The sequence below is a fragment of the Myotis yumanensis genome, unplaced genomic scaffold (genome assembly GCF_028538775.1).
Source record: "Myotis yumanensis isolate MYYU_CA2020_CCGP unplaced genomic scaffold, mMyoYum1.0.hap1 SCAF_14, whole genome shotgun sequence".
NCBI classification, from domain to species: Eukaryota; Metazoa; Chordata; class Mammalia; order Chiroptera; family Vespertilionidae; genus Myotis; species Myotis yumanensis.
In genome coordinates, this window is record NW_027223765.1 from 43,495,276 (window position 1) to 43,515,448 (window position 20,173).

At 35.3% G+C, this 20,173-nt stretch overlaps 2 protein-coding genes across 14 annotated transcripts in view; one reads left to right on the forward strand and one right to left on the reverse strand.

Moving 5' to 3' along the window:
* The window catches only part of CCDC66 (coiled-coil domain containing 66), a 71,303-nt gene extending 64,374 nt beyond the window's left edge, over positions 1-6,929 (forward strand). For 7 of the 10 annotated variants that reach the window (XM_070390802.1, XM_070390806.1, XM_070390798.1 and 4 more), the window contains 5 exons: positions 1,285-1,787; positions 2,363-2,403; positions 3,096-3,331; positions 3,542-3,660; positions 5,225-6,929. In XM_070390802.1, coding sequence (XP_070246903.1) covers positions 1,285-1,787; positions 2,363-2,403; positions 3,096-3,331; positions 3,542-3,660; positions 5,225-5,317 — 992 coding nt within the window. In that variant the 3' untranslated portion in view covers positions 5,318-6,929. The remainder of the gene's footprint in view (positions 1-1,284; positions 1,788-2,362; positions 2,404-3,095; positions 3,332-3,541; positions 3,661-5,224) is intronic. The other 3 variants (XM_070390799.1, XM_070390801.1, XM_070390807.1) reach the window with 1 other exon arrangement.
* The window catches only part of TASOR (transcription activation suppressor), a 58,719-nt gene continuing 42,508 nt past the window's right edge, over positions 3,963-20,173 (reverse strand). The window contains exons 17-24 of one of the 4 annotated variants that reach the window (XM_070390795.1): positions 20,048-20,104; positions 15,615-16,417; positions 12,211-12,333; positions 11,178-11,337; positions 10,612-10,720; positions 8,288-8,466; positions 7,925-8,089; positions 3,963-7,079 (exon numbers count right to left, since the gene is read on the reverse strand). In XM_070390795.1, coding sequence (XP_070246896.1) covers positions 6,619-7,079; positions 7,925-8,089; positions 8,288-8,466; positions 10,612-10,720; positions 11,178-11,337; positions 12,211-12,333; positions 15,615-16,417; positions 20,048-20,104 — 2,057 coding nt within the window. In that variant the 3' untranslated portion in view covers positions 3,963-6,618. Of the gene's footprint in view, positions 7,353-7,924; positions 8,090-8,287; positions 8,467-10,611; positions 10,721-11,177; positions 11,338-12,210; positions 12,334-15,614; positions 16,541-20,047; positions 20,105-20,173 lie in introns of all 4 variants that reach the window. The other 3 variants (XM_070390794.1, XM_070390797.1, XM_070390796.1) reach the window with 3 other exon arrangements.

Genomic DNA, 20,173 nt, shown 5'->3' on the forward strand with positions numbered 1-20,173 from the left:
AAGTATACAAGATGGTATTACATATGGTGTTTATATATTCAAGTGAAAGCCAAGACAATCCTGTGGGGTTTTGTTTAAAAAATGGTCTAAAAGAAAATGGTCTATATTATGTGATGCTACGAATGAGTCATACGAAGTTCTGATATATAGTATAACATAATCAAGAGTGGGGAACATCCGGCCTGCAGATTGTATAAAGCCTTGTCAAGGCATTAGGGGTGAGTTTACATGTTTGACCAAATATAGCAGGCTAATTTTTAAGTTGATAATTTGTATGGCCTACGAATGTTATAATTATCCAAATGGCCCTTGGCAGAAAAAAGATTGCCCACCCCTGGCATAGATGATTCACTTGTTTGAGAAACCTAGGGTGGGTGAACAAATTTAGAGATGGAAAGGAGTGGAGCTTGCTGGGGTTGGGAGAGTGTATGAAATGGGAGATTCTGCTTAGCAGGTACAGGGTTTCTGTTTGGGGTGATGAAAGTTTCTAAAATTGTGTGGCATTGAAGGTGTGCTTGATGCCACTGAACTGTACACTTAATGGTTTAAAAGCCCAGCCGCAGGCTCAGTGGTTGAGTTTTGACCTATGAACCAGGTGGTCATGGTTTGATTCCCAGTGTGGAAGGAGGCAGCCGATCAATGATTTTTTCTCATCTTTGATGTTTCTATCTCCTCCTTCCTTCTTCTCTAAAATCAATAAAAATAGATTTTTTAAAAATGGTTTAATGGAGGAAATTAGAACCCTTGTGCATTATTGGTGGGAATGTAAAATGGTGCATATAGAAAATCATATGATCTAGGAATTCTTGTATACCTGCAAGAACTGGAAAGTAAGATCTCTAAAAGATATTTGGACACCCATATTCATAGCAGCATTATTAACAATGGAAACAACCTATGTGTCCCTTGACAGATGAGTGGATAAACAAATGTGGTATACAGTGTATTATTGAGCCTTAAAAAGGGAAGAAATTCTGACACATTCTACAACATGGATAAACTTTGAGGACATTATGCTAAGTGAAAATAGCCAGTCACAAAAAGACAAATACTGTGTGACTACTTACATGAGGCACTTAGTAATAAAATTCATAGAAACAAGTAGAATGGTGGTTGCCAGGGACTCTGAAGTGGGAGGAATGGGGAGATAGTTAATGGGTATAGAATGTGTTTTAAGAATTTTAAGAAAAACGTTTTAGAGGGCAGTAATTAATACAATTATTATTTTAAAATGGTAAATCTTGTTAGGTATATTTTAACCACAATTTTAAGAATCATATTAAGCTCTTTTTTCAGATGACTTAAATATTGCAATATTCACCAGCGCAGAATCACAGTGTGGATCAGTAATGGAAAGGGAAATTATACATTGTTCATCTCCCGAGATTCCTGCAGAATTTAATGAACAGTTTAACACTCAGAAAAAACAAGAACTAAGAAGTCAGAATAAAGGAGCCAACTTAGAAAAAGAAAACAGTTGGTGTAATGACCAGTGTAGTCAGTTCACAAGAACAGAGAAACACACAAAACATATGAAGAAATGTTCTAAAAGACCTGAATGGAATATAAACAAACCACTCAAAGGGTATATTCCAGCATCAGAAAAGTACCCTAAACAGCTTCAAAAGCAGAGAGAAGAAAAAAAAGTAAGAAGGCAAATGGAACTGCTACATTTAGTAGAAAGAAATAATCCTGGAAACCTCTCTCAAAACAGAGGCACTTCACCAGTTCTTCATTCATCTCATCAAGACACAGAGCCAAAGTTCAGGTGGCATTTAGTCAAAAAGGTAAAGAAAGCTCTTCTATCTTAAAATATATTTAAGAACATGTATTGATGTTCTAGATTAAAAACACAGTTCCCCACATGCATGTTTTCACAAGGCTGTTTCTATGTCTGAACTGGAGTTGGTTTACACTGGGGGATGGCAAACTATAACCCATGGGCAAATCCATCCTGCTGCCTGCTTTTGTAAATAAAATTGTTGATACACAGCTATGCTCATTCTTTTATGTATTACTTTGGCTGGCTTCACACAACAGCTGCTGTTTAGAGTAGTTGAAACAGATCACATGGCCTAGAAAGGCAAGTGTTTACTATCTGGTCCTTTATAGAAACAGTTTACCCTTAAACCTTATATAGATTAAAGCTGTTCTTTATTCAAATACCCATTCAGAACTTATGATCCATATAGACAGAGGATAATTTATAAAATCAGAAAATAATGGATTGGTTCTGACTCTGGAAAATTACAAAGTCCATCTATTATCTTTTATCCAAATATTAGATTTTTTTCAACAAATAAAGTATTGTGGAAACATATGCAAATACTATTACTATTTTCTGCATTTATCCATCTTTTAGGAAGAAGAACCTCTGAAAATTAATTATTTCAGCAAAGAAAGGTATGTTATGAATAGATTGATTTCCATAGTACTATGTATGTGGTACAAGAGATACAAAATATTTGCTCAAAATATAGGTGAGGTCAAGTATATATGTATTTGAAGACAGAAACAGGAAAGTGTAATTTCGAGGTGAAGAATAGAGGTTTAAGGGAAAGGGTAGCTGGCATTTAAAATTACCTAGATTTTGAAGGCTAAATTGGATTGGGTTTAGGTATGTAAACAAGTGTCAATCTAAGACATTCTGCTTGGATTGTGTGGGGGGAGGGAAGAAATGACTGGTGTGAATAATGAAAAATTCAGTTAACTAATGAGAGGTTTATAACTTAGAATTTTTATGTCTTCATGTAATAAAGAAATAGCTGGTTCAGAGTTGTCTCAGAATGTGGCTCTAACAGCAAGTTTAGGTCAGATGTAAGTATATTACTTTATGATGAATTGAGAAACATTAGAATTAAATAACCTAGTGTTGACCCCCAGGATCTAGTAGTTTAATCCCTACCCCACTCCACCCCCAGGAGAGTATACATATCTTTAGCAAGTACTATTAAAAACTCAAATTAATCCCGTTCTGTTTCTAAAGGTGTTATAAGTACATTTAGGATAAATTGAAATGTAATTAAAGATTAGATATGGTTAATCTGAAATATACAATTTACATTGGTCCTTATGCTTTTTTTTGAAAAATACAGGTCTCAATCACCACCAGTTCCTGTGATAAAAAACAGAACTCAACAGACACTGAAAAAGAGTAATTACGAAAGAGAGGATCTGATCTCAGGAGGCAATCAAACAGAGTTGTCACCCAGGATTTCTGAACCATCTCATTTTATTCCCTATGTTCGAACCAATGAGATCTATTACCTTGATCCAGATGCGCCATTGTCTAGGCCTCTAACCCAGGATCCTCAGTATCAAAATCCACATAGTAAGTATTCTCCCCTTTAATTGTAAATTCAAAATTGGTATTCCTATCCTAGAAAGTATCTTAAGGTTTGCCCAAGTTTTTTGAGGTCCATTATTAAATTTTGCTTGGTGCTTTCCTAGGATATAAATTCACTATGAATCCTTAGAATATATTATAGCATAGTGCTATATATATCATAGAAATGTTTTTGTCATTTTCATCTGGCTTTAGATTGTGACCAAGAACGACAGCTATTTGACTTGGACAGGGACCCACTTCTTAATCCTAACTTGGTGAAAAACAGGGATAGACAGCAAGCAATCCTAAAGGGACTATCAGAACTGAGACAGGTATGAACTTTTCTTTTATGAAGTGTGGATGTGACTTTTCTGTGTCTGGCTGTGTTGGGATGACTGTTTTACCAAATGCCAGGTTGGTTACATGATTTATGTGACTGCATCCCAGTTAAAAATCAGTATCTACAGGGATGGAGAAAAAGTAGGTTTATAGTTATATGTGAAACAGTTTATATTTTTGTATTATTTTCTATAAGAACTATAAATCTACTTTAGCCCCACCCTATATATGTTATTCTTGAATTGAAACAACTTTCAGTTTGCTTCACTTAGCCATGTTTTAAGAATTTCCAGCATCAAATAATGATACAGTTCAAATATTAAGACATTTTTATTTAATGAAAAACAAACTCATACATTGTAAGACATGACCAATCAATAAGGCCCTAAAACCAAAGGCAGAAAATAAATATACAATTATGGTATAAGAGATTCTTAGAAATGCAGTTCACACTTATTAAAAGTGGATGTGTTGGCAGTGTTTGGAATTGAACATTGACACAAGTCCCAAAGAATAGAATTCAATATGAAATTATATGTATAACCTTACTCAGACTACTTTTTATCCCAGACCAATTACGGTGAATTCTAATCTTTCTTAGGTAAAAATAAAAATGACTAAGGCTATAATTTTTCTCCATCAGTTAGCTTAAAAAAAAAAAAAAGGCTCGCAAAATTTTTTCTGCTGTTTTCACAGTGTGCCTTTTGTATTTGGAGAAAATACACTGCCATTTTAGGAATGCCTTTTTCCATGTTAAGTCATTTATCAGCAATGCCTCTTGCATTACAAATTGGTGATTCAAGTATTGCTTACTAGTTCTTTCTGTAGACCTAGAAAATAATCCTTACTAACACAGGATTATGAAGAAAACTGTTTTGTTTTTTTAAATGATAGGTTTGGTTTCATACAGATTTAGATTTTTTACCTAAAACAACTTTGTGAAGACAGGTCAGGATGAAGGAATATGATGTACATATTCATCCCCATATTATTTCAGCAGGGTTTTGTATTAGCCACAAATGTTAGTGCAGGCAAGATAAACACTAGGCAGTGATGGCGAACCTTTTGAGCTCGGCGTGTCAGCATTTTGAAAAACCCTAACTTAACTCTGGTGCCGTGTCACATATAGAAATTTTTTGCTATTTATTTTATATATTTAAATGTCATTTAACAAAGAAAAATCAACCAAAAAAATGAGTTTGCATGTCACCTCTGACACGCGTGTCATTGGTTCACCATCACTGCACTAGAGCATTTGGCGGACAGAAAGGGGGGAATTTCAGCCCCATAATTATATTGACTTTTAAAATAAAGTCATCCCTATTTGTTTCTATATTAAAAATATAATCTTCAAATATTGTAATAGCTACACAGTATCCAACTATGAAAGTCTAGTGTGTGAATTTTTTTGAGTGATTTGACAAAGCTTAAACTGTAGCCAAGTATCTGAGCTTAATACAGGTTTTCAAAGGAAATACAATTCTGGATTAACAAGGTAAAATAGGAATAATTTGCAAGTCTGCTACACACCTTACTAACATATCGATGTGATTTCAGGGCCTTCTCCAGAAGCAAAGGGAGTTGGAAACTAATCTCATGCCTTTAGCTGCCAATCAAGAAGATAACTTTAGTTCTTCATTTTCAATATAGAAAATCAAATCCTTCACATTTGTCTTCCAAATTATAAAATGTCCTCGTTGCTTAACTGTATTTTTTCAAATAGCCTAGATTTATTTTTAAATGCTTATTTAAAATTTGTATATTCTGTAGTAAAATGCTGTATATGTATATAAATTTTTTTAGCAATAAAACTTTTCTGCTCTGTCACAATCTGGGTATTAAGTCCTATAAAAACACATTCCTACTTACCTTAACACAGCCTGGAGTCTGTAATCTGTTAATAGACAATGTTGTTCCACACTTTTTAAATACCTATGTATTTTGCTCTATAAAACATTTAAAAGTCTTTTGAAGTGCCAAAGGAAAAGTCTGGTTTAAAAGATCCCAACTTTTACAAGTTTGCATTAGTAATGAAGAGGCAGTTATTGGCAATAGCTGTGGGTTTAAAATTTGTCTCCACCACATACTTTATCTGTGAATTTAAAAAGTTATTTTAATCTAGCATTAAAGTACTTACCACCTCAAAAAGATACTTCTTTTCTAAGACTACCAGTTTATAAATTTATAGGCAAAGGGTTTGTTCCAAATTGTCCAGTGCCTTTAATAAACCTATTTTTTGAAATTGAATTAGGATAAGTCAAGGGTCACACAAGCACTGGAAATTATAATTACCAAGTACTCTAAAATAATAGGTTGACCAGAATTTTAGCAACATGCCAGAAGATAAAAAATAATGCTGCCTGGTATTAAGGCCTAAGTCTTATGTACATAGTTTATTATCTAAAAATGAAACGGAATTGTTAGATAAATCTTGAGGTATTGAGCCAAAATCCTGTAAATATTAATATCACTGGCTTATACCTGTGTAAAAACACTATACAAAAGCTTAAGTGAAAATAAATACAATAGTTGATACATCATTTCAGCAAAAGTAGTTGGTATCATCTAACAATAGAGGAAAGCCATTGCTGTTCACTATCCTTTTGCAAACACCTTGTTTTATATATAAAACAGACTTCAATTTGAAGCCAAAGTACAGATGACATACAAACATAAAACTTAAAAAGTGCCAACATGAGATAATTCAAGTACAATATATGTTAAAAATATATATATATATTTATTTCAATTTTCATATGCTTTAACTGTAACAGGCCATCATGATTTAAATAAGAGGGGGAAAAACATTTGAGAAAGGACAGAAACCTCTTGCTTAAAGAATGAAATATAAATTGTTAATTCACTTTTAAGAAACAGAAAAAAAGTCCATTAACAACCTATGTAAAAAAAAGTTACTGTAATTCTTTTTCTTTTGAAGATGGCCTGCAAAATCATTTTTCCCCCAAGCTTTCAGTATAAGCAGATAAAAAGTAATTTTCACTTTCTTGAGACTGACTCGATGAAAGGGCATATGGTGTTCCCAAAAATGTCTGGTGAGTGAGAACATTAAAATGACTACACTGATGGGACATATTTAATTGATTTTGATAAACCTGAAAGTTGCTATATGAATCTTGTTCAGCTGAATTGTTGTTCTGTCCTTCAGAGCTTGCATCAACAGAAGCTCTCTCTTCAGAATCAATTTGATAAGTCTTATCTTCTAATAAACTTTTTTGCACGTCAAGAGACGATTGCAACTCAATTTGAATATTCTTATTTTGATCTGTTCCACGTGATCCTTTGGTCTCTTTCGCCAATATTTCTGAACTGCTGTACACTTCTATTTGTGAGATTTCATCCCCTGAATCCAGAGACATATCCTCTTCATCCTTTTCATCGTTTTCTAAAAGAGCTACATTTAAAAAACAAAAAGTCCTACTCTATTGAAATACACAATTTAAATTTTAAAATTATACACTACTCACACAATATAATGCGTCAGGGTCTGCAAGTCCACAATCCCTTAAATCTTGGTCTTCTGCCACAAGTTCACTTAGTCACAACACTCACACTAGGTGTGAATGTCCAGATAATCCGATGCTAAAAGCTTCTGCGAAATGTGTTCACGTTTAATGTTGGGAAATCCCAACTCCCAGCTCCAAAGGGGTTAATGTCAAAACAGCATCTAAAGTTATACGGTAATTCAGTATTTGACAAGACAAATACAAAATAAAAATTCTGACATCTAGCTTCACTGGATTACTAAACTGGTTAGCTCTATCAAATGATCTCTGCTTTTCATCAAAAACAAAAAGGCATCTTTTACATAAAACCTGGAACCAAAGCAGAGGCCATTGCATGAAAGACTAAAGCTATGGATATCCCTACTACTTTGTGTTAAATTACTTTGTACATCTGGGGATATTTAGTACCCCAATGCCAAATCCCCACTTCTGGTGTCCTTTTAAAAAATATAACCCCTTCGCTGACAACAGCAGCCAATAAAGCTTACAATACCTCAAAGAGAAAATGCCTACTTTATAGTGTGCAGTCCACAGAAACGAACAGCTTGTATTGACTACTGTATAATAAATGAGATTTTGTTTACTAAAAATGATAAATGCATTGAAACACTTCCCTGAAGCTGTTTACCTGTGGTGAGTGGTTTCAAAATAGGCATCTCATCATATGAAAAGAGTGAAACCATTCCTCTTTTTCTGTCTGCCTTAAAGAAAAGGAAAACTACTAAAACATTACCTGACTGCGACTCAAGAGTCTCATTAGCACCAAGCAGTGGAAGGTTTTCTTCTGTGACTGAGTTGTGATAGCCCACGAGATTTTTAAAGTTTTGCATAAAAGCTTCAGCAGATGCAACTACTATTCCACTATCTGTATAACTGGAGGGCATCTGGATATTCTTTTCTAAATTAAAAAGAAAATGTTTTGAGTGTAAAATACTTGAAAATGTGCATGGACAAATGATGCCTCCTCCCAGCCCTAAAATTCTTTCCACCACCCTAATCAGAATCATAGCTTAGAATCAGTACCCACTATGGCCCCACAAAATCCTTTCATACACATTCTTATATTAATAGTAGAAAGCTGAAGACCACTGCTTACCTGTTAAAAAGACTATGTGTCGTTGCTGTATGTTCTGTGCCTGCAGTCTGATAAGGCAGTCCAATTCTGGAGCATTTCGCATTTGTGAATCACAATTGTGGTAAGACAAAATTTCAACCAGATGTTTCTTCTGATAGACATTCAGAAGCGTCAACAGACTTAGAGCTTTAGCATTCAACCTGTGAAATTAAGTAGTTCAGAATCTCCTAAAATTTACTGTGGAAGTTTCTGCTTCAAATTAAAACTATAATCTCTAACTTGAGGCAACTAATGACAACTGCATTGCTTAGCCCACTGCCTGATACAGGGGTGCTTCTTAGGGGAGAGGGAGGGAGGGAGAGAGAGAGAGAGAGAGAGAGAGAGAGCAGCAATTGTGCAAACCACATGTAAAGTTCAGGGGTTTTCTCTGCAGGCAAAGCTTGAGGGCCAGCTATTCAGTGTAGACTAAAATCTCAACCAGTCACTTATTAAGTAACGAATTTACAGTTTTTATTTTCCCCAATTTAGAACTTTAGTGAAGGCATAAACGGCTAACAAAAAAAATAAATGAACAATAAATAGTACAAACTACTGACTACTGTCAGGAACAGGATGGTATTAACTTTGTACAAGTTAGAACTTTGGGCCTCAGTACTGCTATCTGTTATGTAAAGATAACATCTGAAGGTAAAACATGCTTTTAAAAAGTGAATTACTACCGCCAGGCTGGGTGGCTTCAGTTAGTTGGCATGTTGTCTCCTACACCAAAAAGGTTGCAGGTTCAATTGGTCAGGTCACATGCCTAGGCTGTGGGTTTGATCCCGAATTGGACCACATGGCAGCCAACCAATCCATGTTTCTCCCCGCTCCCCCCCCTCCCCGTTTCTCTCCCTCTAAAATCTGTGAAATTAACCCTTTGCACTCCGAACCATTCTGGACATTGGCTACCAGCTACTCGACGCTACTTTGCAGCGGAAACGTGCATTTACAGACCCTCGTATTATTTAGTATAATTTTGGAACCAAGTAACGTATTATAATGATGTTGGACTTATATGAATTGGGTGACATCGAGGAATGTATATTTGCAAAAAAACCAATATTTTATTGTTTATAATTTTGTACAGTATGATAAGTTTTGTAACACTCCCCAATATGCATTGCAGGCTGATTAGTGCATGTTTGACAGTAATAAGTGGTTTGACGCCTGCCACCAGGTGTTTTCCTGTTAGAACACACAATGCAGTCCCGTTTTCTTTGTCCCACATCGGGAATATGTAGTTTATTGTTTAATCCGACACAAAACCCGCTGACATTTCTTGTATATATCTTAGTAATTTTACGATATTTTGATTTAATTTCTTGTGCCATTTCAAGATAAAACTTCAGGGAAACATGCATGTCTCAAAAAGTTGCGTTGAAATAACTCAATTCCCCGTAATCACTAATAAACTGCAATGTCCCCTGAGAGGGGACATCCGAGTGATATGCTAGAATTCCGATGTCCCCTGAGAGGGGACAGCGGAGTGCAAAGGGTTAAGTATTCTCAGGTGAGGATTAAAAGAAAAAAAAAGAATTACTATCAAAAGTTAAATACTTTAAAATTATTTAAGCATAAATTTCCCTAAGTGTGTACCATGGAATATCAGTAAATATTAGAAATATTTTGTGATCTAAGTTTAAGAAATGCTGGTTGACAAAATGTAAAACAGAATTCTTAACTACAGAGTTGGTCAGATCCTTACATATGTGAATACATTGTATGGACTCTCTAGTAGTAAGATACAGGATCCCAAACTCATCTGATTACATAATTGTTTGTGGAGCTTCCCAAAGTGATTGTTGCTCCAAGGTTCACACTTTGAGAAGTGACTTCTGGCCATGTAAGGTGATTAGGACATAAGTGAATGTCCTGATCACAAATCCCCATATCATGTTGAGACCAATCCTTGTCTCAGTTAAGTGAGCTGTTATTAAATTAGCAGCCTAAGGTAACCCTCAAATGGGAGAAAGCCTGATTTAGTTAGCATACACACTTCAGTAAAAACAATAAAGACTACTGATTATTCCATTTTGATTATTATTCAAAACCCCCAAATAGCAAAGATTAAACCAATTTTACCTATATACATAACTAGAACTTTCAGCAAACTTCTACCTAAACAATATCACTTGCAAATAGGCTAGAATAATTTAATATCACATTCCCTTATAGCTGGTTAAGGAAAAACTGAACAGCATCCATAATCTATAAACACAGAGAAATTCAGAAAGAAATTTTGTCAACATCCACATGCACAAAATGTTAAGTCAACAACCATCATATAGTTTTTTTTGAAATCTTACCTTCCCAGTTCCTTAAGTTTTTTCTGAAATTTACAGTGGACTTTCCATTGCCATTTTCCTTCTGGAGTACTAAGTTCTTCGAGGAATGTCAAAAATTTTTTAAGGTTCTCTGTTAGAGATAATGAAGTTGATTTTAAATTCAATAAATTACAATCACCCAAACTTAATTACAAAAGAAGTGTCTGGTGATATTGTTTAGAAACACCTACATTCCTAAGTAGTATTTTCTTTCCCTCCCTCACCTCTAAAGACACATTTTTATATTCTCTTTTAGATCTAAGAACATCACATCTACACATTATAAAAAAGAACATGTTGATAACAATAAACCAGAAGTAATCCAAGTGCAGTAGAGAGCCTTGCTTGCTTTAGATCAAATTTAGAGGAAATTATTTGTCAAGACTAAGAATGGGGAATTTGAGGTAAAAAGCTCAAGAAAATGAATGGAAATGTACTAGTTATCTGTGATTGGCTGAATGGATAATACATAAACAAATGTGAGTCATTATTGAGAAAAACTTAGGCAAGACAGAAGTTACATGCTCAAAAGAATGCATAAATCTTACCAATTGTGATAACTTCTGGATTTAGAATGGATTCATCGGACACAATAAAACCTCCAGATATAAATAATTCATTGTATGTATGATTTTTAACATCATCCAGACTATCAACACCAGCAAAGCTAACACAAGGGAGCTTCTTTAAAGTCACCAGGCCAGGTACCTATTTAAGTACCAAAATAAAAACAGAAATAAGGACAGAAAGGGAATGAACTGGCCCTAGTGTGAAGCAACCTATAAGAGAAGCCTTAACAAAATGCACTATGACTAACCTAAGCTAAGCACAAAATAATATTCCCAACATTATTTCCAAATACATAAACCAAGATTTATGTAATGGGTACCTACCATGACTAGAGAACGCTCTAAGGAAAAGGCACAATAGATCTGGAAACACAATTAAAAATGCTAACTTGTCTGGCCCTGTGAGTACAATCAGAATTCAAATGACAGCAAGAACCTACATACTGAACAGTTAGGAAAGGCTTCAAAGGGCAGCAGGACTTGAGAGAGGCTCAAAAGACTAAATGGGTATGCATGCATATAAGCATAACTAATGGATACAGACACTAGGGGGGTGAGGGCACCAGTGAGGGGTGGGGGAGCAATGAGGGCGTAAGGACATATATGTAATACCTTAATCAATAAAGAATAAAAAAAAAGGGCTAAATGGGATACCTCCAAATCCAAGGGATAACGGCCAGTTTGGCAAAGGGGGTAAAATTGGGTTTTACCTGGGACATACAAATGAAGAGATGACAACAATATAAAGAGAGTCAGCAGACTTGAGTGACATAGAAGATCTGTGATGTGCTGCCATTTAAAATTTTGCAGGGGTACTGACTTGAATCTCACAAGCTGATTCCAGAAGGGTTGTTTAGGTCTCAAGCCCTAAATATCCAAACCTCAAGGTTTATCTCCTCTAAAGCTTATGAGGATATTTTTAAAATAAACAGTTTTAGTTTCAAAGGCAGTAAGATTCTATAATAAGGATGTTTTTGTAACCAAAATAAGTGATAAATTTGACTTAATCTACCTTGTGGATGAAGCCTGCAATGTCTTCATTTTGGATAATAATTAATAGTTTATCTAATTTTGATCTTCTTTCCAAAAACTGTTCTGGATGACATTCTGTATTGCCTAACTTGATAAGATATTCCTGTTAAGAAAAGAAAACTAAATCAACATTACAAAGCTCTTTTGCAAGCATCCATTTAACAGAATTGCAAAATAAACTGATAAACTTAAGCTAGATCCAAGGGCCTCCGGGATCATCAAGTCTGTTCTTACTGAATCTAAAGCTCAGAGCTTGAATGGCCACAGTCACATGTTATAATGCTGTGCAATCAAAGCTAAGTTAATGCCAGTGTGGGGTATAAAAAAAAAACACAGTACAAACAATGGATTAGCCCAGGTTCTTAACCCAGCTCCACTACTTATTCTGGGCAACCCAGAGTCCAATCATTAACCATTTCCTCACTCCCATTTTCCTTTTCTTTCAAAGCAGGCCCTTGGTTATCTGCAGCCACGTTATTGGTATACTCCTTCAGAGTTATAAACCCCTTTCCTGACCACTGTAGCTCATTTAATTCACAACATTCCCAAAATCTTTCATAAGGAGCTTCAGGGCGTACAATGGTATTCATTCTATAATTAGTCATGCCTGTCCAGTTTACACCTTCGAGCAAAATAGACTCCCATCTAATACCTCCCTCCATGCCGATGACATGGTACTACCTTTCAAAGGACACAAGGTAGTAGGTTCAGGCAGAGCTCCCTTTGCTTGCTGGAGGAATCCTGAACTCTGAAGCAAACTGCAGGATCCTGGAAGTCACATCCCTCATTTCACAGACACAGGAGCAAATTCATATTCTCAAGGTTGGCAGGCTAGTTAGCATAAACCCAACTTACCTCACAACCAGTCTACTGCTCTTTGTATCACACCCAAAGAGGCTGTTTCTATGGAGCTAAAGTAGATCAAAACAGTTCGGTTTTGATTTAAACTGTAAAGCTTCTGCGCAGATCTGAGAGCAGCTTACAGTCAGGTAATAAAAAGATAAATTACTATCAGGCCTGCTTATAATTTTTGGTCTTTTTACATTAAGAACTTTAAATGACAGTTCATTTTAATGCATACAGTAAACCCTCGATTTAATGGACTTTGGATTTAACGGACAAATTTTTCAGTTTGTATTGTCATGTGAAAATTAACACCCTGTTAATTTTAAAATGCTTTTAACCAAGATTTGTCTATAATTAAATTAACAGGTTATTTTTTTGTTATTAATTCACTGTTATTTTAAACAAACTTAGCAAATAGGCCTATGTTGGAAAAAAACACTGGTAATTTCGCCAACATAGATATTACGTATCTACAACTATAGTATACATATTTATATCCAAGTCACCGCTCATAAACAGTGTTCAGCAAATGATCTGTTGTCACGTAGCGTGATTTTCTGCAGCAGTTTCAACACATGCCAGTCAATGTTCTGACGTGCGCTACGCCATGCCCCAGTCATGTGCATTTGTTTATTCTCGGTCACTAGTGAATGCAAGCATTTACTAGTCCTATTCAGTATAAATTTTAAATTGCTGTAATAGAAAACATTTCTGTGAAATTAAACGTTTCACATATACTTAATTTTAATTACACAAATGTGTCTAAGTAAAAACAGGTAAGCTTGCCGTAACCGGTTTGGCTCAGTGGATAGAGCGTCAGCCTGTGGACTGAAAGGTCCCAGGTTCGATTCCGGTCAAGGGCATGTACCTTGGTTGCGGGCACATCCCCAGTAGGAGGTGTGCAGGAGGCAGCTGATCGATGTTTCTAACTCTCTATCCCTATTCCCTTCCTCTCTGTAAAAAATAAATAAAATATTTTAAAAAACAGGTAAACTAATTTATCAATTTCTTAACATACGCATTCGGAAAACCTACTTTATTATATAACGGACTTTTGGCTTTAACAGACACCCCCTCACCCTAATTAGTCCTTTATATCGAGGTTTTACGGTACAGTAACAAATCAGGTTGACTCCAGAAATCTTAACTTGACGTTTTATTCACAGTTTTCATTCCTTGTAACATTTTTCCCAGAAATATTCCAATGGATATTGATTAAAAGAATTAAAGTTCCAATCTGATTTCCTATCAGATTTGTAAATCAGAGCATTTCCTCCCCTAAACAACAGAAATATGACTTAATCCATGCCAGAATGAATTAAAAGCATTTCCTATGTGTTATAATTAGTTTTAATTGTGGTGGGGGGAGGTGGAATAATGCTGAGTACACTAGGCCTAGGGTTCTCATCTAGCCCCACACCAACATGCAGTTCTGGCCCAAAGAGTATATACCGTGCTTGGGCACATGTTGCTGGCGGTGGGAAAAAATCGAGAATCTCTATGTTCAATCATACAAGGCAAAATGCAACCAAGGAATTGAATTCCTAATAAGTCTGGTTGCATCCTCCCAAGAAACCACCGGGAATTAAAGACACACGGAGCACTCTCTTTCATTTCCATGCTCTGTTCTCCTGGGCACACCACATGAAGCATGCTGACATCAATAGGAGATCCCCAAATTGACAAAGGCTCAGGACATAGCAGCAGCATGGAGTTTCTGAGCCACTCTAGGTTTATAAGCCACTGATTTATAGTTTCTTCTGCTTCCTCTTACAAAACAATCAGAAATTCATCATGACAAGTAAATTCCATAATTGGGAGCACACACTTAAAACCTAAGGCATTCCCTTAAGAAATTAAAATCCTACAGTTTAGTGAATTCTAATTGCTTAATATTAAACCCGTAGAACTGTTTGGATATATAATTTACACACCCATTATTACAAATTTTATAGACCTATGTCTAACCCTATACGCACACAAATACATGTGTTGTTTTTTTAAAACCAAAAATCTCATCTACTCTGTAGCTTCAGTAGAAAAAAAATATACCTTGCAGTAAAGAATCTTTCATGACTGGGGAGTCTTTCAGGATCATAGTATTTTTTTTTATCAATAAAGGCTATAGGGAACCTGATATAACCAGGTATCAAGAAACACCAAAATATATTATCATTAGGTTATTCCTGGACAGTTCTATTTTTTTATTTGATTGATAAAACCCATGGGGTATATAATGACAATTTCCTTTTCCCCTCTGTATCTTTCCTTCCCTGTCATTAAAAACCCAAGTATGAAATATTTAAAATCTTTGAACAGTTTAAAGGTATTTGCAGTATGTAACAATAGTCTTTAAACAATAACCTAAATTCTAAGATATTTACATCACAGGGTTTCAGTTTAGTTGAACTTAGTCTTTCATTCCATTCTGCATTAAATTATGAAAATATATTTAAAAAAACAAAGTAATTCTTTATAAAGGTCAAACCCAACATGACAAGTTCATACAACGTGACTATAAACTTCTCTTTTAGTTACCTTTATTTCTTTACAGAGCATGCTCTCTTCTTCTTCATGAATGTAAAATTTCACAGTATTTCTCTGGACATCTTTCATGATTTTAACCAAACTGTTAAATACTTCAGGTTCTAACTTGCTTATAAAATTTGAAAGAGCTGGCTGGGCAGAAATGTCTACATCACTGGGTGATTTTGTTTGTTTTTCTTCTGGTTCCTGAGCAGTATCATCAGGTACAGTATGATCAGAAGTCACCATTAGCTCCGTGGCATGGTGTGGCTGGTTCACTTCTACTTCAGTTAAACCCAAAGTTGAAGAAGAATGCTGCTCATTAGAGTTGGTGTCTTTCAAAGTATCACTACAAAGTGGTTCAAGGTGTTTACTGAAGTCACTTGAGGAAACTGGTATGACATGTCTTCCTAGAGGATTCAATGCTATCTTAGTACCAGAACCATTATGACTGACTGGTGGCAAATTCCCACCCTTGGCTGATGCTTTGATAATAATAGAATTTAGTTTCTCATGCAAGCCATCTACAAACTCCTGTACACCAGCTTTGGAAGTCTTAGAATACATGAACTCAGAAAGTCGTTTCATCTTCTCTTGTGTTGAAAAGATAGGTGTGGGAATTCTACTGACATATGAAACATTCTTTTGCTTCAAAATCTCTTCTATCTTCCTAGAAAAGAGACTGTATTCTCCTAACACTGTCCTCTCTGTGGTTTCGTTCACTGCAGGCGGCTCTGCTGCTGGCACACACTGCTCCTCCACTGCCATCACCTGACCTGTTAACACGTCCTCCTCAGTGGTGCCCTTTAGTGTGTCTGTAAATGGAGAGGATGGAAACTGGTAATCAGAACTTCTCTGTCTACTTACTACCCGGGGGTCGTTAGGAAAGGTCTCCTGTGGTGGCAGATACACCAGTTGTTCTTCTGGTGATTTCATACCTATACAGGAAGAGTTTTTTATTATAAGAGTAATTGAAAAAAGTAACATTTGAAAAAATAAACATTTTTTGAGAAAAAAAATGTCAGGTCATTAGAACTAATTACACATTGGAAGGTAGAATAAAAATCACAAATAATGGGCCAATTTGGCATTAATACAAGTTAAGTTATTTCTGCTTCCCTACCTTCTTCTTTAATAGACATGTTTTAATCAGGATAGTCAGCTGCAATAGATTGCTCCACCCCTATATTCTTTGCCAAGTAATGTCTACTATTGTAATACTAGAGGCCTGGTGCACAAAATTTGTGCAGGGGGGAGCAGAGAGGAGGTTCCCTCAGCCCAGCCTGCACTCTCTCCAATCTGGGACCCCTCGGACATCCCTCTCACAATCCTGGACCACTGGCTCCTAACTGCTCACCTGCTTGCCTGCCTGATCACCCCTCACGGCCCCCCTGCTGGCCTGGTTGCCCCATGCAGCCTGCTGTTCGGTTGTTTGGTTGTCCCTCACTGCCCCCACTTCCGGCCTGGTCACCCCATACAGACTACTGTTTGGTCATCCATCTGGTTGTTTTGGTCATGACGACCCCTGGCTTTTTATATATTAGGATAGTCTTGATATGAAAATTTGAGAGTAAGACAATTGAAAGAATGCCAAACTAAAATGATGGGGGAATAACGTCCAACTTAAGAGATGCATTCAAGATGTAGGATAATTAATTTTATGCTTCCAGATTATTCTCTCCTATGAGGTTGCTTAATGGATTTCCTACAATGTTAGGAACTTAAATTTATCAGGGGGAAAAAGTCTCAATAATACAGGAAGAGAACATATTTCAAAGCTGCATTAAAGAGTAACATTTTTGACAGTGCTTTCTTAAGTATTTTCATTTTGTTTCAAAATAATTTCTAGAGAAATCACAATAGCTAATATTCCATTTAAGATAAAGATGTCATTCAGCTAGTTGATGCTTATAGAATTATTTAACTTTTGACTCTTAACAACTAGCTCAACCCATACAATCATACAATCATAATTCCCTCCCTGACCACAAATCCTAAATTCAAACAAAATGTTTTTGAAATTACATTTCAAAACAGGTACCCAAGTCCCTTTTTAAAAACAAGGGGAAAAGATCTTTAACAACCATTTAATATTATATTTTAGAAAAATAAAAAATTTCTGATCTTTGCCTTTAAGATTGATACTACACAATTTTATCCTTCAAAAAATTACTAATTTTTAAAAAATCTTAGCCAACATTCCATAACAAATTGCTATTCTAGTATATGGAATGGTGCCTCTAAATCAGAAAGTCCAGGTACTAGTTTTCAAAACTACAGTACTTTAAAGATACAGTGAATTCCCTATTCACCTAGGTGTAGCAGCATGCCCTCTTTACACAAAATTCAGATTTTATTTTCCCACACTCATACTTATCTAAAGGTTTTAAACAGCCTCAGTAGCAGTCAGCTTGTGACATTTCTCTATCAACCCCAGTGGTTTCCATGAACCACTGTAACCATTAACTGCTATGAAGGTACCAGTGTGCAGGGTAAGACCACCATAGCAGGTTTGTAGGTGGAAGAGAAGGGGAGCAAAATATCCAATACCATGGTATGAATTAAAACTGTATAAACTGATAAATCAGAAAATTCAAGTTCTAGAAAATAACTCAGTAATACTGAATATTCTTCTTAAGTTTCAATATGGGGTCTAGTGCATATGTAAAATGTTTGTGCTGGGAGTGGAAGATATACTTTTTGAAGTATTTTTTGTATTTCTTCAATTATGTATGTCAAAATACCTGATTTGGTTAAATAAAAAGATTTTTAATTGTACCTCATAAAACAAATGGGTTGAGGACCACCTGTAATTTAAAAATTTCTGAATCATTTATTATTTTAAATGAAATAGTTGCTCCTAAAAATCTATAGCTATAGTTCAGACCTATAAACTTATTCTTGAAGGGCTATTGATAAAGGAAATTTTTAAAAGATGAAATATAACTTAAATCTACCTGGGGATATTAAAAAAACTCTAAACCAAATCCATTTAAAAAATGAAATGATCACTACCTAATTTTATTTTGCACAAATTTCCCCTATATGATTTTAACTGGTAGGTTGACTTTATTATTTTTAAAATGTCTTCCTCAATTATTTAAAAGAAACATGTCAATATCCATAATAATGCATGTTTTCTATTGTTATTCAAGCATTGCAGTACTTTGACTTTTAAGTGAAAATGGAGTGGTATTCAGATATTTGAACTTTCAATCACAATATATGAAGATGGCATGCCAAAATAAGAGGACTGCTGATGCTGATGAAGCATTTTGAAGCATAAACAAGATAGCTGCTGCTCCTAAAGAGAAAGAAGTACTGATAGACACAAAACACGGGTGAATCGCACACATAATATTCAGTGAAAGACTCCAAAACAAGAGGACAGGTAGGTTCCATATATCTTAAATTCAAGAACAGGTAAAACTAACCTATGATGAAAGAAGTCAGATTTAGTGGTTACTACTAGGGGCAGGGAGAGCACTAACTAGGAAGATGCAAAAGCAAGCCTCAGGTGCTGCAAGTGTTCTACACATTGATCTGAATGGTATCACCTAAGTGTATACATTTAGATCATCTTTTTCTAGGAAATATAATAGCTTTCTTCAAGAGAATCTTGAACTAAAAGTCTTTTTAATTTCCAAAAGAGAGGAATAACTGTAAAGAACTACTAAAAATCAAAAATCATTTAGCTTTCCTTCCCCCGCAAAAACCACTTAACACGTTAAGCACCATGTCAGTCACCGGTGATTGAAACGGAAAGGAAGACAAAACAGGCGTGGCGCTTAACGTGCTAAGATTTCTAAAAGAGTAAGATCAACAAAATGAAAACAAGTAAAAAAGACCCAGTACCAAACTCTAAGAAAACAAAGCCTATGACCATGCAGGAATTTTGAATTGACTGAGCTCAGACAGAAGACTCTTAGCTGCACCCATTGCAACTAGCTAATCATTACTACCTGTAAATGTTTCTGGAATCCAAAAATTCCCTAATCTCTGATTCATCTGCAGAAATTAGCTTTACAATTAGAAGAAGAATTGGCTAAAAAAATTTCAAGATTAGGAATAATGTACCTAAAAGATAAATGGCTTCACCTCCATGTATTTGTATAAATTTAAGAGAAACTTAAAGACTGCTTCACATAAAATATCCTACAGAAATGGATTAAGAAAAATATTCCCAAATCATATCAGATAGAATTGACTGTGGGTGAAGAAAACACCTGTAATCTCTATGAATATGTAGTCACTTCTTTGAACACATAATTTATATAAGAATATTTGATACAAATCAAGTAATGATATAAATATGATATAATCCAAATTTTCTGTAATTAACAGAACTTAAGTTGATGCCCTATTGATAGAAGACCAGAAATACAAGTAGCAATTCTGAGAAAGGGCACAGTGGGAGGGAGGAAAAGCAAAGGGAGCCTTCTCACCTGGCATTTGTTTTTCACGTTTCCCCAGCTGGTCTTCTGGGCTTCTTGCATTCCCTCCTGCCAGAAAGCATCCATTAGATTTGTAGACTCTCTTCAGATATGGTGATACCTATTAAATAGCTTTGA